Source organism: Crotalus tigris, unplaced genomic scaffold (genome assembly GCF_016545835.1).
Source record: "Crotalus tigris isolate CLP2741 ecotype Arizona unplaced genomic scaffold, ASM1654583v1 scf7180000019364.2947544272:3078424, whole genome shotgun sequence".
In the NCBI taxonomy this organism is placed as follows: domain Eukaryota; kingdom Metazoa; phylum Chordata; class Lepidosauria; order Squamata; family Viperidae; genus Crotalus; species Crotalus tigris.
Window position 1 is genome coordinate 1,133,424 of NW_024097500.1, and position 24,375 is coordinate 1,157,798.

Here is a 24,375-nt window from a genome sequence, read left to right on the forward strand (position 1 = left end):
TTCCTTCCCAAAATGGAGGGCAGGGATGAGGGGCAGACCTCCTATTACAGTGAGACCTCATTCTGGGCCTTAATTGTTGTTGTCTTTGGCATTGTCTTCATTTGCTCCAATTTTTAAACCACTTACTTAAACATATAATTTATGCAACAGAAACAACCATAATTTAAGGCTGGTGAGCACTGATTACTTGAGACTCAGACTTGGGCAGGATCCAGCTGTGAAAGTGGTGGGCAGCTGTTTCTCTCTCTTTCTCTTTCTTCCCATTGCCTTCCATCCAGCAGCTGGCAGGGAACTAACCACTCAACCCAATTATGGCAAAGATCTGAGCAATGATCCCAGTCTAAGAATGGTTCCCAGTTCAAGTTGAGACTTACTTTTAAGATGCAAAGGTTTTTCATGTCCCAGTGGGGCACAAGAGGGGCCCAGTGCTGGGCAGTAGGAACAACCAAGGCAGTGCTCAGAGAAAAGAAATTGGGGTCCAGGGCAGAAAGGTCATTTGAGAAAGGATCTCAAAAGCGGGGAGGGGAACATAGGCAGCCTTTCAGGATTCTGTCACTGTAAACCTACCGAAAAGTAACATTTGCGTGAGTGACTTTGGCCTCCCTGTCTGCTCTTCCTTGAAAGGTTGACAGTCAGTCCTCTTTTCTGGGACCTTGGGTGTCTGCATTATGTGCAGCCAGCATCTTGGTCCTACCCATCAATAAAGCAGCCCAAGTGACTGGGAGAAGAGGGCTGTGAGGCCTCCAGGCAGGCCATGCAAGAGGCCCCTTCGGGTCAGAGGCCCGGAGACCGCCAAATGCTGGAGGGGCTCCCAGAAGCTTGGGGACCCTGACCCCCCCAGGGGGAGGGACGCGATGTCCAGGGCTCAAGAGCTGCAGAGCCTCGGTGTTCATCCAGCTTGGAGTCCCGGTGGCCGAAGAGGCTGGATAGCTCCACCGAGCGTGGAGTTTGTCTTCAATCGTGGCACCGCTCGGTGAGCAGCTGCTGCTGTGTTGCAGGATGTGTCCGGAAATGCTGCTTTTCTGGCCTTCACGCCTTTCGGATTTGTGGTCCTGCAAGGAAACAAGCGAGTCCACTTCATTAAATGGTGAGTTCTGTGCCAAAAACCTGTTCCTACCGTTACACAGGAGGAAGGGAGGCTTTCCCAAATATACTGACACCATCAGCCTCCTTCCAGATTCTATCAACTCAGTTGCACACCAAATCATTTTAGCATTTTTACTTTTGATTCTTTAAGAGCAATGTGCAATCTATCTTTGCTTCTTTTATGGTGTTCTTTGCAACTGAGCACACTAAGATACATCCCCATTGGTCTTCATCTGTTCCTCAGACAGTGTGGAACACTTTCCTAGAAAAAGAAATGGCAGACTGGTATCAGCCTTTGCCAGTTTATTCCAAAGGCAGCCTCTGCTTCTGGGATCAAAAGCTGGGCCTTAAATCGACTGAAGGGGCGGAAAGCTACTCTCCCTTGGATGTTGAGATGTGGGGTGTTTCGGTCTCCTAGGTCAACCTGCAATCCTTTAGTATATGATTTCTATCTGTCCTCCCAATTTTAGGAGGAAAAAAAAGTGCCTTGTGATACCAAAGGGATTTTGGGTCTTCCCTCCTGATGGGATGCTTCAAGTCTCTGCCTTGCTCTGGGTCAGCAAAGAAGGCTGGCAGGCTGCGAGACCCAGGGTCGGTCCTGGAAAGTGAGAAATTCTGGAGAACTCTTTGTGCAGGTGCAGACCCAGACTGAGAGACTGTGAAGCCCAACAAATCACTCCCTGTGTGTGTAGACAAGAGTCAGCCCCGGACTGGGAGCCTAGCAGGCAGGGGGGAGTTCTAAATCTCTGGCCTCACGTGACAGTCAGGCTTCCGTGTCTTTTTAGCCCGAGAAAAGTTCCCACGGCCACAAAAAAGGAGGCCTAATTTTCCCAGGCTTGTGGGTACAGGATGAATAGACAGGAAAAGCTGCCCTCTTCAGGGTGTGCAACGTCTGTCCTGGGAAAAAGCTGGCCTTCCTGCGTTTGAGCAGGAGGCTGGCAAGACCTGAACTGGCCGGCAGGCTAAGAAGGGGGCGGCTGGACTGGGCTTTTTGCTCCTGGGGAACGGCACAGGAGCCGTCTGCCCATTGCTGCAACCGGTGGGCATCCAAGACAGAGCCAAGGTAGGCCGCAGACCTTGAAAGAAGGGACTTTCTGAAGGAAGGGATCAAAGGTTTTAAACTGGAATCGAACTGGCTTCCTCCATTAGAGGGAGGGAAATGGCCCTGAGCCCCTGGGGAAGGGGCTGCCCTGGCTCTGTGCTGCTGAGAACAGACGGGGGTCCTGGGGGGGGCTTGCGCTGCTCTCGTAGGCCCAGCCAAGGGCCCCCTCCTCCCCCAGGAACAGTCTGGCCATGAACTGGTCCACGTGATGTGTAGTTGGTATCACTTCTCTTGCTTTGTCTTGTAGCCCGTTGTTGATATGCCCCAGTATCCCGTTTGCCCTTTTTACTGCAGCTCCATCCTGAGCTTCACGGATTTTTCTACAATATCCCCTAAATCCCTTTCCTGGTCAGTACACTGCATGACTGTTCCATGTAATTTGTGCCCGCAATATTCAGTTGGTGCCCCCAAATATACCCTCTTGTCCGTTCGTCTGCATTGTCCATGTTCTTGGCACGGCCACCTACAGACCCCCTCAGCCTGCTCTGGATCCGGTTGCCCTATAATTCATCCTCTGCTCACATCAGCCATGCGTGGCTCTCTCCATTTAACCTCCAAATCTGCCAGGCTACCAGGTGCTGCTGCCCCCCTTGAGGCCGAGATGCCTTTCGCCCCCACTGCCGGGGACCCCTGCCCTGAGCCATACACCTTCAGCTTAGATCTGCAACTGCTCTCCTTTTCCAAAAGAAGTTTCATTTAACTTTGTGTTTTGTGCAGCTTAATTTAAAATCTGCCTTTTGCCAGAGCCTGTTCCACGCTGTGTGTGGGCCTGTCCTTGTCATGCAATGCCCCAGACTTTGAGGTGGTTTCCTCTTTCACGGAAGTGCTTTTTCTTCTGCTTGCAGGAACGAAGTGGCCAAAATGAAATTTGAAGGCAAGACATTCTATTTATACGTAAGTCAGAAAGAGGTGAGTGCCTTCCAAAGTGATCTGCTTAATGAGATCAAACAAATCCAACGGTGTCTGCAGATCACCCAAGATATCTCAGCAAGTTGTGTGGATCCAGGTTATACTCTGTATTACCTTACGAAAGCAATCATCAGGCTGAGAATCTGGAATGCTTCCTTGGTTCTAGGCTCCAATTGAACCCAGAGAAGTCCAGCCCAGAGCCGGCTTGATCAAAGGTCTGCTGCTCAAAAGGGATGGAGCCACAGTGTGGATCGATCCACCCACTTGGGTTTGTGGAAGGCTGAGCATTCCCTCTGGATGGAGAAAAAGCTCTCCAGGCCACCTCCAGGACCATCCCAATTGCTGGCCCCTTAGAGCAGCCTTCTCATCCTTGCGAGGAACATCACAGCCCAGGCACGGAGTCCCGTGGGGCTTGAAGTACGTGGAGAGGGTTCTGCCACCCCAACTCCACGAGGGGGCTGAGGCTGGAATCCGGACTGGAAGACCTTTGGGAGTTGAAGGGCTGCACTTACTGCCAGGCAGAGGGAATACTATAACTTATCTTCTTCTCCACCACATTTCAAGATCAATCCTTACACCTCCCCCCCCCCCGCAGACACTCTGCACCTCCCACTTCATTTCCTCAAAGACAGGGAGGGGGGGAGGCAGAGGAATAAGGAGGAGTTCAGGGCAGTGCTGGGTGGGGAGAAACATAAATATTGGGGTCCAGGAAAGACTGCCCAGTTCAGTTACTCAAGTGATGCCTGTTTTTCCAGGCTCTCGCTGTCCAATAGAGCAAGGGGGTCTGCTTTGTCAAAAAGTCAAGATGGTGGCCATCTGCCCTGTTTAAAAAACAGGGTAGAACCTTGATGGCATGATGTAGAGAATGGGGAAGGCGAAGATGAAGAGAGCTATGCAGGATCCCCCAACCCTAACCGTCTAGGCAAAAGGGACTAAAATAATTGTTAAATCTAGAATGCCTGGATAACATTTGGAAATGCATCAGGCTCCTCCCTAATTCACTGGACCATAACGAGGAGCAGGAGCCCTAAAATCAGAGGGACAGAACTAAGAAAGTTCTGTTCTTAGAGCCCACCTCAAATAAAAGCATTTTTAGCCACACTGTGAGTGTGGACTTAGTTTCCTGTTCTGACCTACTACTGGATGTGACCCACTATCTCAATCGTGAACAATCTCCTCCTCCTCCTCCTCCCCCCCCAGGCATCCTTGCAACAGAGCTGGATTTAAACCATGTTTCTGTTAGCAATTATATTTTCAATGCTTTCTTTCAAACAGTGTTAAGAACACCTATAAATTAACCGTAAGGATTTTTCTGGGATTTTGGCAGGAAAAGAAAATTGTTCTGACCTATTTTGCTCCAACTCCTGAAGCCTGCAAGCATCTCTGGAAGTGTGGGATTGAAAATCAAGCCTTTTATAAGTGAGTAGATGTATTTTCCAGGGTTTCTTTATATCCTTAGGAAGGAATGGTAGCAGCCGTTGCCAGTGCAGAGCCCAGCCACTCAGCCCAAGGTGGCAGTGACGTTTCTTGCAGAAACCTGGTCCAGGATTCGCTTCTCTGCTGCAGCCACACCTTGCTCTGTCAATGGGCACCTAATCTGGTGGGTGATCCCTCTGGCTTCTGCCGGGAAGTCTTCCCATCTCCCAAAGCAAAGAAGCCTGAGAAACTAAAGCGTCTGTGAGAAAGAATTTCTTATGAAGAGCATCTGCTGCCCACAAGTGTCTTGTGTCCGTGTCCCAAGTCACCTTGTCTTTTGCATCACATGAATTTCCTGTGGCTCTGTGTGGTGCCTGGACCTGCTTGGAAATCTTGTGTTCAGGCACTCCTTTCCCCTTGTACTAAGGCGAAAGCCGTGGGCTGCATTATCTGACCGATTCTCTGGGTTTTTTAGGGAGGGGCTGAAAAGCGGCCACAATAATTGCTTTGAGGTTGATGCGTGTCCTGGAAGAGGCGAGATATTTCTGCTTTAGTTTTAAGAGCTAATGCCACATACCAAAGTACAGCTTTTAATTATTCTAAATCAATTTGTAGAGATCCACACCAAATATTGTACACGTGCACCAACCAAATCCTGAGTAGTCTTGCAGGCTTGCCAAAATAACACATTAACATTGCAATTTAATGTGCAGCTTTTCCACATATTGCTATAGATTCCCAGGTTAGATAATCACCAATTCTATTAAGTCAAATAAATCTCAACTGGATCAGTGCTACCTAAATTCAGCTATGAAATGGATTCCCCTCAAAGTAGCTCAGAAGATCAAGGAGACGACCCTTGGCATTCTCCGTGCACTGTCTGGTGAGGAGGTGGACCCCCAAGTAGAAATGATCCTTGGCTCTTTTTGTTGCAAAAAGAATAATTTTATTAGAAGTGAATTGCAGTAAATCAACCCAGAGCTAAAGGTTGCAGATGAAGTTTCCCCAATTAACTTTCCCTTTCCCATTCCTGTCCCTTATTGTCCAGTCACATTCAAAGGAATTCTTTTGGAAGTGCTCCCTGCATCTGTGGGCCAGATGGCGAGTGGTTGCATTCCCCTGCCAGGTCTCTGGCTTGGGTCTTGGGAAGGCCGATGAGTAGCTTCAGTTGCCCCCTTCACTGCAGTTCCCCCCCCCCCAGACTGGCATCTAGCAAAGCCAGGCTGAAGCTGAGGATGGCAGTTTGGACAGCGGGCAGTGATGACTCCGCCAAGTGGGATAGAGAAGGCCAGAGAAGGAATGCGATGGCCCCGAGTCACATAGGAGTCCAGCGTGGGAAGAGAAACACAGCTGGGCTTTAGAGATTCTGTCTCAATAGTGGAGCAGCCTTGTGGAGTCTGTTTTGTGGCTCTTCCTGCCAGGCAGGTGCCCTGCAGATCAGGGTGAAAAGTGGGTGGGCTTCGCAGGTGGAGACCCCCCCCTTTAGACAGGGAGCCTTACAGGAGTCAGGCTGGCTGCACTTTAACCACAACTTCTGGCTGGGTTGTTGCTCTGCATAAAGCAATTGGGATCAGCAATGAAGACGGAGAAGTGCCATGAATCCTGGCCAGGTTAGATGACTCTGGCGTTGACTGGGAAAAGCTCCCCCCGAGGCCCCCCAGGCAAGTCTGAGAAGGCACCCAGGCAAGTCTGAGAAGGCACCTGCGTGTCCATAACGGGCATTGTGAAAGCCTCAAAGCTGGCCACACGTGCGCTTCTGAGCTGTGCCGATTTACAGGTGCAGCTCCCATAGGACGAGAGAAACCATCCTCTCTGCTTCGTGGCCATTAGCAGCACACAAGCCAGTCGCTCCCCCAGGGGGCCATTTCTTTATGCCAGTTCTCCGAGCCTTTGCTTCATGTTCAGCAGGGAAACAGCTCCTTCCATCGCAGCCCTTTCAAAAGCCAAGCAACTGCTGATCAACCCCTTTTCCCACCTGTCCTTCTTGCTTCAGGTTGGAGAAGTCCAGTCAAGTTCGCACCGTCTCCAGCAGCAACTTATTTTTCAAAGGGAGCCGGTTCCGATACAGGTAAATGAGGACTCTTAAGGGGCTGTTGCTGGATCTGTTTTGACACATACCTGGTTGTGTGAAGCCTGAGAACTGATTAAGGGAGGTGACAGCACAAAAGCAAAGCCTCCTGAGTTGAGCTGGACCCATTCAGTCCTGGCATTTCCAGGGCCCCCCTTCCCAACAACACACAGAGCCACCGTTTGGCTCTTCCAGAACTGGCAAGGCTGCCCAGGCACTTTTGCCAAGCTGGGCACCCAGTCAAACGCTTTCCAGGTATTGTAGACAGTCCGGTTATTACCAGGGATCAGGCAATAGCCTTGAGCGATGCTGCAGATCTACTCTGCGCAGGATGGAGAAGCACTGCCGTGCTCCTGACCTTCAGGACGGGTGGAGTTTGCCAGCAGAATCTCGGGCTGGGCGTTTGCCACGCTTGTCACCTGTTCAGCTCTCCAATCTCTTTCAGCGGCCGAGTTGCCAAAGAAGTGATGGAGTCTAGTGCCAAAATTAAGAGGGAGCCTCCAGAAATACATAGGTAAGGCAGCTGCAGAGGAGTGAAAGAGTCAAAGGGCCACCATGAGCAGGAAGGATGAAGACAGCGGTGGTGGGAGTAGGACCCGTGATGGACCTTCCTCCAGACCCCACCCTTGTGATGGGAAGGGGAGGCTGCCTCTGCCCTGCACCCTTCCTTTCTTTCGCAGGGCTGGACTGGTTCCCAGCCGGAGCTGCCCCTCCATCCCCCACGGACCCAGGCTCAGCAGCGTTCCCAGGACCAGGAGGAGAGCTGTCCACATCTCCATCATGGAAGGTGAGTTGGCTGCCCAGGTTGGTGATCATGGTTGATATATGTAGTCCTCCTTTAGCAACCACATTTAGGACCAGCAACTTGGTCACTAATCGCTTAAGAGAAACAATTGCTAAGTGAAACCATGATTGTATTTACAATTTTTCTTCAGCTTTCCTTGGCTTTGCTGTCATGCAAAGGTTGAAAATGTGAGGATAGACCATAAGGTTACTTTTTCATCACTTGTTTTGCATACGGTTTCTAAACAAGACAGTTGCTGAACAAGGACTACTGTCAGACTTGGCCCCAACTTACTCCCTAGGAAAGAAGAACCCATGACTCTATAGCTGATAGAGAAAAGGTACTTTTGCTATAGATGTTGAGTGCAGCGTGAGCGCTAAAGAAAAGCTGTGTGAAAATCATATACCAAAAGCCATCTCTAATGTCCAAAACCCTTGGGGGGGGGGAAGCAGTCCAATCAGGTCTTATTCCGATGTTTTGGGAACATGGTGCCTCCAGTGCCACAGCAAATTCCTTTCCCAAGGCCCTTGTCCTGGAAGGCAGGAAGATGACTCGATTTCGCACCTCTGCTTCCTGTCAGGGTCCATGCTCCCCAATTTCCCACAAGATTCTTTCACATATCCAGCACTCTTTCCCTCCTGGTTATGGCAGTTGCTAGCAAACTTCAAAGAAAGCAAAGACAGGCAGCTGACAACTGCAGAACATAGCAACACAGTGCTTCTGGTTCACTGGAGTTCATTTTGTTCTATTGCTCAGATGTCTTTGTTATAGATTTGAATGAGTTTTGGAACTAGGTATCGAAAAAAGCACTCAGGAATTGAGGCTTCAGCTTCACATACCAAATTGGAATGACCAAAGGCTCTGGGCGAACCTCATCCTTCTTCATCCTGGAAACAATATATTTGGAAAACGACTGGCTCATCCTATCAAAAGGGCTTTAAGTTAAAATTGAGGGGGGAGGGTGGCAATCTTCACAACTTATAGAACCCAATTCCAAGCAAAAAACACTAGATAACCAGTCACATAAGGTAAGGATGAAGGCAGTCCTTATGAAGAAACCAGTATGGTTGCACAAAGATCTCTCTGATAAACTGAAAGACAAAGAGAACAACTACAAAAAATGGAAAGAGGGACACATAACTAAGGCAGAATATCAGCAGATAGCCTGAATCTGCAAAGATGAAATCAGGAAAGCAAAGGCTCAGAAACAAAGACTTGCAACAAAAGTCAAAGATAATTTAAAAAAGAGGGAAGTAACAAACAGTAGAGAGATAGCAGAGCTGCTTAACCTGCATCTGTCTTCACATAAAAAAAAAAATATAGCCCAACCTACCAAAAGCATGACTGTAAAATACAGACTAGAAATAAAAATTAATATAAGCAAGAAAATGGTAAGAGATCACTAGTCTGACCTTGATGAAGTCATCGGGACCTGATAGATTACATCCCAGAGTTCTGAAGGAGCTGGCAGATGCTATCTCAGAATCATTGTATCATATCCTTCAAAAATCTTGGAGCAACGGTGAACTACCAGAGGATTGGAAAAGAGCTGATGTGGTTCACATCTTCAAAAAAGGGGGAAAAAACAGACCAAGGAAACTATAAACCAATCAACCTAACATCAATACCTGGGAAGATACTGAAAAAAATAATCAAAAAACGGATCTGTGAACATCTAGAAACAAAGTTATAACTAGAAGCATGGGTTTGTTAAAAATAGATCATGCCAAAGCAATCTTAGTTCATTCTTTGACAAAGTGACTAAATTAGCAGACCAGCAAAATGCTATGGACATACTTAGATTTCAGTAAGGCATTTGACAAAGTAGACCTCAACCTATTTCTTGGTAAGCTAGAAAAATGTGGGATATACCAGATGGATTTGTACTCAAAGAATAGTCCTTAATGGTACTACATCCACATGGAGGGAAGTAAGCAGTGGGGTACCACAAGGTTCTGTCTCAGGCCCAGGACTCTTCAATATCTTCATCAATGACTTAGATGAGTGAATTGAAGGGGAACTCATCAAATCTGCAGATGACACTAAGCTGGCAGGAGTAGCCAACAGCCCAGAAGACAAGCTCAGGATCCAAAAAGATCTTGACAGACTTGAACAATGGGCCCTATCCAACAAAATGACCTGATCCCAAGCGTAAATCAGAAGACAACCAATCAAACAAGGAGATAGGGAATGATGGGAAGGAAGGAAAACTCAAGATATAAAACAGGAGATGTAGAAAGCACACCCAGTAATGCTCAATGTTTAGGGAACAAACAGGATATGAGGGCAGGTATGATATAGCTGCCATTATTGGAACTTGGTGGGGTGAAACTCATGACTGGGATGTACTGCTAGGATATAAAGTGTTCGAAAGAAATACAACTAACAAAAGAGGAGGTGGAGTTGCATTATAAGAAATTACTACATCTCTACAGAAATTCTTCCTCTAGCAGCTTCTTTTGATCAAACCAACTCATCAATGCCTATCCTTAATTAAACTTGCAATACTTATGTTTTCCTATAGGACCTCCTGCTAGCAGAAAGCTGCAAAGTTAAAAAAAAAAAGTTTGTGGCTCTGCCACCAGACCCTTCTTCTTCTTCTTCCGTTCCTTCAGGGCTGGAGTCTTTGCGGGACAGTGCTCACTCCACCCCGGTCAGGTCGACCTCCCACAGCGACACCTTCTTGCCCCACTTGCGGAGCGGCAGGGCAGAGAGCACCGAGCGTGTGGCAGTCATCTCAGATGAGGTCTACAGTCCGTCATACAGCGTGCTGCCCACTCCGGTGGCCGAAGAGAGCCTGGAACTGATGCTGCTGTCCCGGCCAGTTAATGGCGCCCCTTGCAGCATAGAGGAAGAGGAGTCGGAAGCTGGCGCTCCAGCGGGGGAGGCAGAGGAGCTGGGAAGGGACCTCCGCGCCTTGTGCAGCAGTGGAGGAGCCCAGTCAGAACAGGTGAATAAGTTTGTTTTAAGTGTCCTCCGTCTGCTCCTTGTGACAGTCGGACTCCTCTTTGTTTTGCTCCTTCTCCTGATCATCCTTACGGAGTCTGACCTTGACGTTGCCTTTTTCCGTGATATTCGCCAGACCCCCGAGTTTGAACAATTCCATTATCAATACTTTTGTCCCCTCAGGCGATGGTTTGCCTGCAAAATCCACTCCGTACTCAGCCTGATCAATGATACCTGAAGGCAGTTGTCCTCCTAGTAAGTAGCCAGGAGGACTGTGGAAGAACCCTGCTGCCCATTCCCAGAAAACGGGGCTCATCGTGGCGCCATCAGCACATAAATTAAGTCCTCCTCTCATGACTGAAAGCGGCCCAGGAGGGCAGCTTCCCAGCCGAAGAAAAGGATCAAACTCACCATGCAACCGATTTCTTTGCAGGTCCTCTGGTGGGAAGCTCCTTCAAAGTTCTGCTTTCCAACATTCAGATTACTCTGCACTGTTCAAATTTACTTTTGCTTTCGTAGAGGTGTTAATTGCAGAAACTTCAAGTAGAGAGAGCTTATTTTATTATTACTATCATTGGACTAAACGCCAGCCTTCAGCTGGGACGCCAGTTCACGAAGACAGCTGTTACTTTATGCAGGAGCTTTTGTAATGGTGCTACTGAGTTGTAAGTTTAATAATATAGTATTATTTTATTAAAACTGCCATTGTGCACAGCACTTCCATCTTGGAAATGGACACTGAAAATAGGGCAGTTTTATTTCCTTACCAATTACCAGGCTTGATGTGGGGGAGCGACGGGGGGGAGGGGAGAATGATAGGACCAATGCCAATATTGTGAGATCATCTAGCATTACCAATTCTTTTCAAGCAATAGATTGTTATGAGAGGAAGTCAGCAGGCATAAATTTATTTCTTCCCTTAGCATAGAGCGCAATGGCCATTAAATCTGTCTTTGGTGAATTTCAATCCTTGGCCTTTACAATCCCAGAGAGACCTTTTCTTAGAATAGTTGGCAGCCAAAGGAAGCAGGCATTGGTATAGATGGGAAGAGTCAATCTGTGCAACTGATTGTTGATTCTGAAGTCTTGCTGTAGTAGTAATCATCCGGTCTGCATTCTTTGAATGAGATTCTGCCACAGTAAACTATAAATTTTTTGTATTATGAAAGAACTTATTTCAACCTATATTTTAAGAAAAAATATATTTTGTTAATGAACCAAATGTTTTTTTACTTTATAAATTGGATAAATGTAGTGTTGGGATATCAAGTGACAGATACTCACAAGGTTACAAATGTTTTAGAACAACGTGTTAACACTGCATAAACCATCCATTGTTTCTAAAAAGTGGGCTGTTTTGTGCTATTTAAAATGAAAATTAGGAGAAATGACAAGTAACCATCGAGAGAACAATCAAACAATCAAATCTCCAAAGCAAAAGAAATCCAGACTTTTTTGTATTTTGTTTTGTGACCCAGAGAGTACTCTCCAAAAGCAGCTCATTTGTACAGGGAGCAATAACACACGGGAAGAGAGCAAGAGCACGGAATCTGACTGGCAAGGGTTCTATTTCATCTCAGGGAGAGATTTCAGGTCGTTTGGGGATCTAATCAGAAATGTTTCAAGAGGCTGGTTTCATGATGTTGACTCTGCCCGAGCAGCCACATATATGCGCACAGGCCCTCCGAATTCAGCAGAACCGAAGCACTGCCAGAACCCATGGGAAGGAGGCCACGGAGGTGGGACTTTGCGCATTAACTTTTCCTCCACAGCCGGTCATTCGCATTCAAAAAAGAGCACAATTAACAGCATTAGCAATACACGGGGTGCATGCACCTTGGCTAGCGAAGATCCCGGTCAAGTCACCTCAGAGTCAACCATTAAATACCACGGCCAGCCTCTCAGGAGCCAGAAGCAATTGTGGTTTTTGCAAGAGGAACAGATAACATTACACTTTGTATTGTCTATGAGAAGATGGAGGGAGCTATCCAAGGATTTATAATGTTTTATGCAACAAAGCAACAAAAACTTCTAGTGTGGTGTTCCTACCTCAGTCTGTAGTAAATGATGCTTCTATGCAGTGGGGGGAAAGTTTTCATGTCGTAATTCTGCACTCCAGAGAAAGATACAAACGTTCACGTGTTAATTGTTGGTGGTGTTTCTCATGCCTCAAACCTGTCCAATTCTACCTGTAACTATTTCATGCAATACATTTTTTTAATAGACAAGATGCAAACTTTAATGGGGAGAAGTCATTCTTAGATAGCTATTGACCCTAAACAATCCTGGGCCCAATTAAGGACACTTTTTCTTGTGCACTGCAGAATGCACTGGGGGACTAAGCTCTATTTCTGCCAAGGGTTTTATCCAACCCTTCGGCCTTCTGTTTCATGTTTCACTGCTCATTCGTTCCAAATCACAATTGTATGACTTGGGGGGATTTCCACAGGTTGCTGTATCAGAGGAAACAGACTCTGAATGAGGACTAACATGCTGCACGCTGAAGCAGGAAAAGGTCATTTATCTGAAAATGTGAAATTTTCATTTTCATAATATAGATGTTAATTCATGTGCCAAATACTATATGTCACATTTTTCCATCAAAGATGTAAATTTTTCTACATATTCAGCCTGTAGTTAGTGCAAACCATTGATTCCATATAGAAGTATTTTCAAATTTAAATAAATACTTAATTATGATGAAAAAATGCCTTTTGAGCAATTTAATTGGGAAATTATTGTGTACAATTACTAAAAACATTTAAGTATGTTTAAGGGGCACTATAAAAGAAGCATGAATAACATGGGGGGGGGGTTATACGATTGTTTATACCAATGTATTTTTTAAAGATGTTTACGAACACGGGCCATCCCCCCCCCACTGATTTGTAAGAGCCATTTTTCTGATCAGAGCATTTATAATTTCCAATCAACACTAGGAATAGACAATATAAATATGCCATTTGTATTAAAAATATCAAAATGTGCTTTTTATTCATTTTTGAATACACATTTAAAGTTCTTATCACAAAAGTATCAGCATTTAACTTCTAAATGGGGTATTATCTATTGCACAGTTTGTGACACAGATTTATAAGCCTCTGTGATTGACACGAACAGTTTCTCATAACCTGTTCAAAAAGTTACAATCCCAAAATGACAAACCTGGGCCTTATTAATGTCCAACTTAGTAGCAATAGAGGACATCTTCAGATATGTAATGCAACATATTTATTAGTCTGTAGCTGTCTGTGCCCTGAAGCGAAATAAGGAGTAACTAAACACCAAACCCTGATTTGTTTCTAGCATGCTTATCACTCTTTAAAGACGTGCAGGCGGCCACTGGAATTCCCACCCGCAACAATGTACCTGGTGGGGTGCCAGGAATTGATGGAACAAACAGAGTTAAGATAATCCTCACTCAGAAAGGAATGCAGCAGCTCTCCGGTGGCGTGAAAGGCGTGGATCTGCCTCGGCCGGGTCATGCTCCCCACCACGAAGCAGTCGTCCCTTTTGGGGTCCCAAACTGCCCGGAACCTGGTCAGCCATCGACCAGTGTTGTTGTTGTGCCTGTTCAGAAAAGGGAAAAGAGAAATGAATGCAGGGTTTGCTCACTTGCCCTTCAAATTCCTGAATGGCACTTGGATGCCATGGCCTGTTCACTGTGGGAAATTTTGTTCATTTAGGCAATTTCATTCATTTCGTGAGCGTTCAAAGTTACCATGGCACTGAAAAAAGTGACCTAGGGCCATTTTTCAGATTTAGAACCACTGAGGTATCCCTATAATCACGTGATAAAAAACTGGATGCTTGGCAACTGGCGTGTATTTATGACAGTTGCCATGTCCTGGGGTCATGTGATCCCCTTTTGTAACCATGAATGGGGAAGCCATTTGATAGTCATATTACTAACTTAACAATTGTGGGAAGGAAGGTCGTAAAATGGGTAAAACTCATTTAACTGTCTTGCTTAGCAGTGGAAATTTTGGGCTCCACTGTGGTCATAAGTCAAGGACTACCTACACTAAGTCAATCTCCTTGTTTTAACTCACCGAATAGTTGTGAGAATCGGAGCTAAAGATGATAAACACTGAGTTCCAAAGATCCTGTAAGGCAAAAATGAGAGTTTAGCCAAAGAACAAATCCCAGCCTTGGACTAGATTTTAAGGGAACTGAGACATTTAGAGGACCGCTGTTTGAAAGAGGGGTCAAAGAGGCCATCTAGGTCAAAATTGGACATCCCTCTCTCAAGAGGGGGAGAGATCCGACATCATCTATCTCCTGTCTACCACACAGTCCCTTCAGCAGTTCCAAGAAGGCACCACACCCATTTGCACCACTCAGGTGACCCTGAAGACACAGGTAAGCTTCCAGGTAGCTTTAACGACTCGCTAAAAGAATGCAAGTGAACAGCTGTCTGCAGGAGTATAAATCTTTCCGTTCCCCACCATCCAGTCAGAGCTGACGAAGCTTCTTGGATGAGAAGCAAAATGTCTTCAAAGAAAACCAAGAAAGTCCAGTTGCCTCGTGAAAAAGCATCTTTGGGTTAACTATGACCTGGATGACTGAGAACCTCCATAGACCTTGATCTCTACGTAGGTGAGGATTCCCTTAAGATGGCTCATCCCAGTGCCTGAGTTTTCTGAGCATTTGGGAATCCCCTGATGGTTCAGCCTCCATCCTGCATGATATCAAAATAGTTTTTTAAGCTGTCAATCCCTGCTGGCTCCAGGTTTCTTGGAGCAGCTGAAAAGAGCAAAACAGCAGTGAGCAATCCTGGTTAAAAAAAACAGGAACCCCACCACCGAGTGGTAGCACGTGCCCACGTGTGGGCCCCCATTGTGGCAACTGGTTCTTCTCCCCTTTTTCTTCAGCTGCAGATTCTATGAAAGTCCATCCAGAGACATTTGGGAAGGAGGCCGCTGCTGCTGCTGCTGCCCATTTCTCTTTCCTCTGCTTCCTTGGGGCAGATGCCACCTGGTCCCAGATGGGGGAAGTGAATTCAAGCACCTCTCGCCCTGTGAACTCCTATTTGGACTTTCCTGTTCGTGGAATCTGATGGTCGATGGCAGAACCAGAACTGCTCGATTCCTCACAATATTTACAGTAAGGGTCTAAAGGTTTGTTTGTTGAGTCCTCTAGCATTTCGCCACCCCATCTTTCAACCGTGTTCTTGTCTCATCCCCCCAACAAGCTCTCTTTGTTCTGCACACATTGCAAAGAAAAAAGAGAAACGGCTGTGAGGGCAAATCTGTCTCAACAGACATCTGGTGGCACGAGGGTTTCTTGAGCAATTTTCCTGGACGTTTTGTCCTGCTAAATAGAATATTTTGGTTGTAGAGAGTTGCAGGGAAAAAAAATTAGAAGGCAGACTCCCAAAAGCAAACTCTAATACAAAGCCAACTCACACATACCTCAGTGTATCGTCAGCACAAGTTGTCACTACTCTGTTTCCAGTCACAGGTGAAAAATAAGCCGAAGCAACACTCTTGGTATGTCCACTGAGAGCCAGTACCGGCTGACCTTTGCTCTTCAGGTGCCGAGCATCATAAATACTGACGTTTCTGTAACAGCAATGGACACAGGATATGTACCAGGATTGCACATTTTCTTCAAAGATCAGAAGACCCTGCGTAGGGAATCGGCTCCCATCACTCCTGATAAGTGGGACTAAGCAAAAAGAATGCACCTCTCTCCTCACGGAGAACTCAAGTTCCTGGTTGTGAGGAATCTAAGCAAGGGAGCTTTTCAGGAAGACCCCTTGTGTGCTGGGAGTGAAGAAACAGGTTTTCAGAGATGATAAAGGCCAAGAGGATTCTTGAACACATTTTTAGAATTTAATGGGGGCGTCCTCCTCATTACCGCTTCTTTCCTACTTTCCTGTGCATCACCTGCTCAGCCCACGTTGTGCTTTTTCTGGTGTGTTGCATCACCAGCCTGAGTCTTGTTAAACAAACTTTGAGGTATGTGATGGAGCTCCCAGCTGGGCTGAGGGCTTTGGGATAAAGCCACAGGGCTGGGTACTCAGAACTGGAAGAGTGCAGAAAGGTTCTGTATCCTGGGAACAAAGGACTACATCCAGAGTAAGTGACTCTGGAGACGGTCACCTTGTCTATGGATTACTGTAATTTGCTTTATATGGAGTTGCCTTTGAAGACCACTCAAAAACTTCAGTTGGTGCGAAGTCCAGCAGCCTACAGGCTTGCTTGTTATGACCACGACACACTGCCGCTGGGAGCAGCTACATGGGTGACTGCTACTCTTCTGAGTGCAACCCATGTCTGGATGGGACCTAGACCATGGCATCTATAAAGGTGCAGATAGTCCTTGTTAAGCGAGCAGCCACCTAGCGACTTTTCAAACTTAACAATGCCCCCTCCCAAAGCTTCTTACGGCCCAGTTCCAGAGTTTTGATGCTGTGCACACGTCTGCAGTCATGACTGCATTTCAGGCAGTTGGCAACCAGTTTTATCACCAATTGCAACATTCCATGGTCACCTGACCATAATTTAAGTTTTTTTTATGGTTTCCAGCTTTTTTAGCAAGTTCCTGATAAAAACTGCCCACAAGAATTCATAGCTTTGCTTAATGCCCACGCATTTGCTTAACAACTGCTGTTTAAGTAACTCTTATATTTAGACTACAGAAGAGTAAGAGGAGAAAGGTTAGCCGTGTCTCCTTTTTGAAGGTCTACCAAGGAGAAGGGTGTGGATTTATTTTTCAGCTCCAAAGACAGGCCAAGAACTTACTGGTGTAAGCTTTACAGAGGGAGATCCAAACTTAAAATAAAGAGCAATTTCCTGATAGTGAGAACTATTAAACAATGGAACAGTCTGCTTCCTGGAGTCAAGGAGGCCCATCACTGAGGTTGGGCCCCCATCCATTTGCATGAGATGCCTTGGAGATTCCTGCTCTGGCAGGGGCAGGACTAGAGGACCTCGAAGATTCTTTTCCGTTCTATGATTCTGTCAGCTGCTCAATTATACTTCTGATTCTGTTTGCAGTAGGTTCACATCGCCCTCCCCCACTGTGGGAACCTTCACATGGAAACACATTGTGCAAAAAGTGGGTTTTTCTGGGACATGGGGCTGGATTGTTACAGATAGTTTTTATTTTGTAACAGAGCAGAGGAGCAATAATTCTGTCCCCGCATATTTTCTTCTAGCAGGCCTTGAGCTGGGAGGGAGGAAAGGATCTTATGAGGGCCTAGCTTTGGAGCCTCGGCACTATTAATCTCATCAGCAGATAAACTTTTTGGTGCAACAATCACGCCCCAGGTAAGAGACAAAACAAGTTCCAATAGCACTTAGCACTAGCAATAGACTTATACACTGCTTCACAATGCTTTACAGCCCTCTCTAAGCATTTTACAATGTCAGCATCTTGTCAACAATCATTTTACCGACCTCAAGAAGGATGGAAGGCTGAATCAACCTTGAGCTGATGAGAATCGAACTGCTGAACTGCAGGTAGCCAGCAGTCAGCAGAAGTAGCCTGCAGTTCTGGATTCTAACAACTATGCCACACGATAATTCTTTATTCATTACACAAAACATTTTTCTTTAGATTCTATTCTAAATCAAACGGGTGGCCCTTCCCTGTTGCCACCAGCCTAGCACTTTTGCGTTTGTGCGGGAACCTACCTTTCCCCAGCAGCAACAAAGTACTGTCTACTGATAGGGTGAACGTGGACCGTCCTCGTCTTTGAATGAAGATCTACCGAGATCTCGGGGGATGGCACTGGCGTTCTCCGATCCACTATGGCTACCCTTCCATCCCACATTCCTACAACCAAAGTAGAGGCATTGCTTGCCAAGAAGTCAAATGAAGAAAGGCTGTAGCTCTCGTTTCGATATATCTGTGAATGAAAAAGAGGTTTCCATTTAGACTATGCTTGAGGTATCATTCAGCCTGAGCTACTGACTTGACGCCTGCATTTCATAACAGCTTGAAATTAAACTTCCATCTATTTTCAAGGCTCACTTATAGAAATCAAACTTACTGTATAAGGTTACTATAACAGCAGACAGAGGCCTGGGAATAGATTATCCACAAGAGTTAGGGTTAGGGTCTCTTCCAAACATGGCATTATAGGATTTCTAATATTTAATGGGTGAAATATTCACCTCCTCAAAAATTCTTTGAGTTACATCTCCAGATCGTATCGTGCCATCGTGACTGAGAGATAAAAGATGAGCAGGATTAACGGGAGAAAAGTGCAAACAGCTGACTGCCTGGCTATGGGGTATGAAGATGTGGGTTCCATTTTCTAAACCGTAGTCCTGCAAAACACAAACCAGAGCAGCACCACAGTTACTGTCCTGCTTTTCACAATGAGCAACAGAAATCATAGTAGGAAAAAGAGGAATATGTCCTCACACAGGGACATGAATGCTGTGCTCCAGCCAGAGAGCCCCATCCAGGCCCAAGGCAGGTACTTTCAAAAAGTGGGAACATTTCACTTTTTTTGTTTCGGGTAAGCCAAAACAAAAAATCCTTGTGAGAGCAGCATGCTTCTATTTTTCACTCAGATCGTCTGTGGGAGCAGTGCATTCATCCTGATGCTCCTTGATCTCCCAGGGGCTTTCAGAAAAGTTTATCATGGTATTTTTAGGACCTTCTGTGGGGCTTGAGATTTGGGGTGCCACGTTACACTGGTTCTCCTTTCTTTGGGACCAGTTCCAGGTCATGCCTTCAGACTCTTACCTGTGGAGTATAGATAATCTTCAACTTATAACTAGCTTTTGAAATTTTGAGCCCAAAATTTGTGTTGCTAAGTAAGATGTTTGTTAAGTGAGTTTTGCCCCATTTTATGACCTTTCCTGCCATAGTTGCTAAGTGAATCACTGCAATTGTTAGTAACATGTTAAGTGACTCTGGTTTCCCACTGACTTTGCTTGTAAGAAGCAAAAGGTGATCACATGACCCCACACACTGCAACCGTAAGAAGATCTTCATAGATCATTCTATGAGGAAGTCATCACAGACCTTGCAGCAGTTTCTGCCACGCAGTGGGAAATGGAAATGGAGGGCTGGCATCCAAGTCAAAAACCTGCCTTCAGCCAAATGCCCACTTAATCTTCCATTTATAGCCCCCTCATATATTTCCCCATTCTACAGCCCCAGCAAGATGTCCATTTTGCTCTATGAGTTCATGGTGACCTAACCCTAAGTGGAATTTTCCTCCAATGGGATTTTCCCATGTATTTTACCAGGAAACATAGATAAGGCATCCTAGAAAAGTCAGTGTCCTCCTAACCATACCCAAGCACTCTGAGTTTGTTGGCGATGTCCATTTTCCTCTCCGGATTCATGGTGACCTAACCCTAACCCTAAGTGGAATTTTCCTCCAATGGGATTTTCCCATGTATTTTACCAGGAAACGTAGATAAGGCAGGCTAGAAAAGTCAGTGCCCTCCTAACCATACCCCAGCACTCCGAGTTTGTTGGCGATGTCCATTTTGCTCTATGAGTTCATGGTGACCTAACCCTAACCCTAAGTGGAATTTTCCTCCAATGGGATTTTCCCATGTATTTTACCAGGAAACGTAGATAGGGCGGGCTAGAAAAGTCAGTGCCCTCCTAACCATACCCCAGCACTCTGAGTTTGTTGGCGATGTCCATTTTGCTCTAGGAGTTCATGGTGACCTAACCCTAACCCTAAGTGGAATTTTCCTCCAATGGGATTTTCCCATGTATTTTACCAGGAAACGTAGATAGGGCGGGCTAGAAAAGTCAGTGCCCTCCTAACCATACCCCAGCACTCCAAGTTTGTTGGCGATGTCCATTTTGCTCTATGAGTTCATGGTGACCTAACCCTAACCCTAAGTGGAATTTTCCTCCAATGGGATTTTCCCATGTATTTTACCAGGAAACGTAGATAGGGCGGGCTAGAAAAGTCAGTGCCCTCCTAACCATACCAAGCACTCCAAGTTTGTTGGCGATGTCCATTTTGCTCTATGAGTTCATCATGTGTGACCTAACCCTAGACCCTAAGTGGAATTTTCCCTAACCCTAACCCTAAGTGGAATTTTCCTCCTATGTTTTCCCATGTATTTTACCAGGAAACATAGATAGGGCAGGCTAGAAAAGTCAGTGCCCTCCTAACCATACTCAAGCACTCCAAGTTTGTTGGCGATGTCCATTTTGCTCTATGAGTTCATAGCCTCTTAAAGTTGTCAAGATTGAGAAACACTGTCTTGGAACAAAGTTCAAACCTCTTTGCTTGGCTATCAAAATCCTGCCAAGTGAGAGGGAAACGGAGCAGTCTGAATAGCAGGAGGGCCAATCTGAGTATCATTTCCTGGTTGATAATATTCACTTCAAAATGATACCTTGTTTCTCTAAACATTCAACTGTTTCTACCTAACATCAAAGCCTTACTTTATGCTACCTTGAAAGCATAATAAAACATTGCTACAAAGAGTATGAAACATGAAGTACTTACTAAATCCCAGAGGCCAATCTCTCCCCACTTGTCCCCAGCTGCCACCAGAGTTCGGCTTTCAGATGGATGGACAGCCACAGAATAAATCCGGCTTTTCACCACTTTTGCAACATGTTCTTCTCTGAGGACCATCCCACGGAGATGAATTTTGTAACTGGGCAAAATAATGAATATGTTAGCTTAAACACAAAGCAAACAAATTTTTAAAAAGCAAGTTAGAATTAATTTCAGAGTTACCTTTCTAAGTTACATGAGCTTTTCTCACTCTTCTTTCCTTCCACCTAGTTAATGGTTGGAAAACAATGCAGAAATTATTTACATTGTGTGCAGGCTCTCTTTCAAGCGTACTAGTGAATTCTAAAAATACCTGGCTTATTTTTGCCCACATGCTGAGAAACGTGTCAGTTTTTGGCTCCTGAACAGTAGCAACCATTGGATGAGGTCCAGGTGGCAATCGGGACTTTCAAAAAAGAAAAAGATATATAAAACAGTTAATTGTGTTGTGTATTATCAGTGAGGTTCACAGAAAAAGCAGCAAGCAGAAACACAGATTCTTACTCAAATTATTTTGCTTTGTGTGCACAATCCAAGTCACTTGAGCAAAGTTAAATTTAAGATGCAGTCAAAGCTACTACCCGAGTCTCAGTGAGGCAGCAATGGAAATCCAAGACCATCCATTAGGATCAGAAGTCCCTGCACAGGACAACTCTCAGTCAGAAAAGCTTTGGCAGCCAAAGTGCAGAAGCCCCTCGAGTCACCCAGAGGTACAAGCACAAGCACATCTTAACCTGCCACTCTCCCCTCTGAGCCTCTTACATGCTCCTCTTCCATAGGAGATTCCAGCTTTGCTTCTGGCTCCGGGAGGGGAATGCCCAGTGGATCTATTCTCTGCAAACGCATGGATCTTCGACAAGTTGTCTTAGTTTCTGCCTTTGGAGACTTAACTCTACCAAGACAATACAAGGGCACCTCTAAATCTTGTGCTTCAAGAATACATTCACATCATGAAAACATTGGCTATGTCCTATTGGTATTTTCAGTTACTTGCATTCTCGCTGTATTTTCTACTATCATTTCCTCCCTGTGACATTACACAGCACAGCAGAATAATCTGAAGATGAGAATTCAGTATGAACTTGGCTAGTTGAGGCTGGAGACCAAGAGCCCTGCAACTCTTCCCCAACTGCCTAAGCAGATGAGTGTGGATCATTTCCACTGGGGTACGACACAGAGGGAGCCATCAGATTTCTCCAAGGATGTGGTCCTCCCTAGAAAGTGAATTATTTCCTCCAGCCAATATCCAGGACCAAAAAGAAAAAAAAAAGCCTTAACATAGTATTGCTGATGCTGCTTAAAATATTCATTTACAATTCTTAAAGAGTGAGATCTGTAGTAAAAATATGCATTTAAAAGATTCTTGGACAGATCCATCCTTTTGTGCTTCTTTCTAAATAACTCTTTTTTCTGACTAGTCTACATGCATTTTTCACTGTGAGCTGCAGAGGGCAGGACAGTATTAAAAGAGCATTTGAGTTGCAAGTGTCCAGGGAAGCCACCAGGCTCTGTCCCCTGGTAAGCAGAACTCAGGCTCAGCCCACAGAGATGGCTACCCACCAGTGAAAGGTACCCATTTCCAATCTACTGATAGTTTTCTCCCTTTGTGCCTGCCCCCGGCACTTATTCTATTTGGCCTTTTTCCTGTCCTCCAATTTTCCTCCCCCCCCTCCCCCTCCCAGCTTTAAGAATTATCATTGAGTGCTGCTTCCCAGTTATTTGTCCTGCTTTGGGATCCTAGCAGGCAGTTTCATTTTTTTGAAATTTAGTATGTGTATACATTCAGTTTAGTACATTCATGTGATTTACAAAATTCTCTTGTAAGATAAGCATCATTATGCCAAGACATAAAAATACTGGGGGGGGGGAGGGAAATGTGCCCTTTTCTCGTTTCCACCCATGTGATGCATGCTGTTCACTCCACCTTACCCCAGTCCATTCTTACTTCCACAGTCCTTACTGCTTCCCCTTTGAGGATGTCAGTAACTTCATGTAATGATCCTGACTTTCCCTTCCTCCCAATCTATTTGCTCTTCCTTCATATTTTGCAATTCATTCTCTTTAGGCAACTACCATCATAGTTCTGCTGTGTTGATTATTCACTTTTGTATTCAGCCTATATATCTTCAGCATGTCCTTACCCCAATCATAAACCGTTTTATATTTATCACTGAGATTTAAGTTCTGTATAAAATGTAACCTTTTAAATTTAAGTTTTACCACAGATACCACAGGAAGGGCCACAGTCACCTGCCAACAAGAACATTTCCCATGGTGGGGATGTCTGGATTTCTGTGGGGATTGCTAGATATCTGAACTTTGCCATGGGTTAATGGACATGCAATATACAGTTTTACCTCTTTATTCCTGGTGTCTTCCTTTTCAAGGTCATTTTACGAAGTCTGGCAGCTGACTTGAAGGAGAAAAAGAACAGAGAAGCATGAACTTTCAATGTTTCAACACATTGTTTTAAAACTAAGATGGCAAACTTTTGACATCGTGATGTGACATATGCTATGAAGAATATGCGGCCAAGGCGATGGCGGCCGGGCAGCCGCGCACGACCCCGGGCTGGCTTTTAGATCTAAACCTGCTGAGATTTCGCAGACTCAAGCCAGCCCTAAACGTTAAGCCGTTCCCCCCCTCCTCCCACAAATCTTGGCCTGCATCCCGGCGCCAGGAGGGCAGAAGCCAGCAAAGCGGCTCCGCGGCTGAAGCGCTTCTTTGGGCAGGGAAGGGCCCGTCCGCCCCGCCACCGGCGCTGCGCAAGGCAGAGGCGGGAGAGGTTCGTCTCTTCCCAGCCCCTTCACGGCCCCTCGCGAAGAGCGGCCGGAGCGCCTCCCGCACCTGCCCGGGGAAGGCGCCTCGCCCACCGCACCGACCTCGAAGAGCTTCAGCGAGGCGAAGAAGCGGGCGTTCTCCGAGATGTTCTTCAGCCGCTTCCTCTCGTAGGCCGACAGCTGCGCCGCCTCGCCGCCCCGCAGGGAGGGAAGCGGGCCTTCGGGCGCCTCGTCCCCCTCCGCTCCGGCCCCTCCGAGGCCCACAGACGCCGCCGCCATCCAGCCGCTTTCCCGCCACCCCGGCAGACGCGTGCGCAGGCGCAGAGGGCCCGACCTCCGGCCGCCCGGCGGGGGGGCTGCTGGGGGCGGGGCCTCTCCGGCGGCGTCGCCCTCGGGAGGGAGCGCGGCCTATTCGCTCCCCCCGCGGCGCGTGCAGGCGGCGTCTGCTCCTCTTCCTCAGATGAAGTCCTGCCGCCCCCTCTATAAAGGCCTTGCCTGTGATGGAGGGGGGGGCACAAAAAGACACTTTGCAAAAATGCTTCTGTCCCCTGCAGGCCGCCTGAGCTGGATAGACCACCCTGGGACCCCCGCCCCTCTGCCTGAAGCGCCGTCCCGGAAGAGGAGCAAGACCGCAGGGGCTGCAGGGTGGAAGACAGACCCCATGATCCCCCCCCCAAGCTGTTGGCAGCCTCAAATTGAGGTCCTCACTGAGCCCCCCCCCCCGCTGTTCTGGCCCTGGAGAGGCACCCCCCCCCCCGCCTAGGACTAGTGGCCACCGGGTGA

At 46.5% G+C, this 24,375-nt stretch overlaps 2 protein-coding genes across 10 annotated transcripts in view; one reads left to right on the forward strand and one right to left on the reverse strand.

Annotated features, from left to right (window-relative positions):
• The window catches only part of FRMD5 (FERM domain containing 5), a 39,172-nt gene extending 26,462 nt beyond the window's left edge, over positions 1 to 12,710 (forward strand). Inside the window, exons 8-15 of one of the 4 annotated variants that reach the window (XM_039362062.1) lie at positions 999 to 1,087; positions 3,034 to 3,097; positions 4,425 to 4,516; positions 6,507 to 6,581; positions 7,027 to 7,095; positions 7,262 to 7,368; positions 9,981 to 10,315; positions 10,495 to 12,710. In XM_039362062.1, coding sequence (XP_039217996.1) covers positions 999 to 1,087; positions 3,034 to 3,097; positions 4,425 to 4,516; positions 6,507 to 6,581; positions 7,027 to 7,095; positions 7,262 to 7,368; positions 9,981 to 10,315; positions 10,495 to 10,542 — 879 coding nt within the window. In that variant the 3' untranslated portion in view covers positions 10,543 to 12,710. Of the gene's footprint in view, positions 1 to 998; positions 1,088 to 3,033; positions 3,098 to 4,424; positions 4,517 to 6,506; positions 6,582 to 7,026; positions 7,096 to 7,261; positions 7,369 to 9,980 lie in introns of all 4 variants that reach the window. The other 3 variants (XM_039362063.1, XM_039362059.1, XM_039362061.1) reach the window with 3 other exon arrangements.
• Positions 921 to 24,071, reverse strand: WDR76 (WD repeat domain 76). Of its 6 annotated transcripts, none has more exons than XM_039362067.1 (13): positions 23,695 to 24,070; positions 23,170 to 23,225; positions 21,575 to 21,704; positions 21,126 to 21,218; positions 20,996 to 21,039; positions 20,759 to 20,912; positions 18,438 to 18,593; positions 17,955 to 18,169; positions 15,726 to 15,875; positions 14,364 to 14,417; positions 13,681 to 13,881; positions 12,361 to 12,419; positions 962 to 1,052 (listed from the first exon to the last, which is right to left on the reverse strand). In XM_039362067.1, exons 1-12 carry the CDS (start codon positions 23,869 to 23,871, stop codon positions 12,407 to 12,409), a joined length of 1,443 nt encoding a protein of 480 aa, XP_039218001.1. In that variant the 5' UTR covers positions 23,872 to 24,070; the 3' UTR covers positions 962 to 1,052; positions 12,361 to 12,406. The 6 variants fall into 6 exon arrangements, with proteins under 6 accessions (XP_039218005.1, XP_039218001.1, XP_039218003.1 ...); XM_039362069.1 differs by having other exon boundaries at positions 965 to 1,052; positions 13,733 to 13,881; positions 23,695 to 24,071; XM_039362071.1 differs by lacking the exon at positions 12,361 to 12,419 and having other exon boundaries at positions 921 to 1,052; positions 13,733 to 13,881.
• Between the last annotated feature and the right edge of the window lie 304 nt (positions 24,072 to 24,375).

Excerpts from the sequence above, each read along its gene's own strand:
- WDR76 (XM_039362065.1), bottom strand. The coding sequence starts at position 23,871 with ATGGCGGCGGCGTCTGTGGGCCTCGGAGGGGCCGGAGCGGAGGGGGAC. Across the intron at positions 20,913-20,995 it reads AGCTCATGTAACTTAGAAAG|TTACAAAATTCATCTCCGTG; the intron begins GTAACTCTGAAA and ends TATTTTGCCCAG. Across the intron at positions 14,418-15,725 it reads TGTGCTGACGATACACTGAG|GATCTTTGGAACTCAGTGTT; the intron begins GTATGTGTGAGT and ends TTTGCCTTACAG.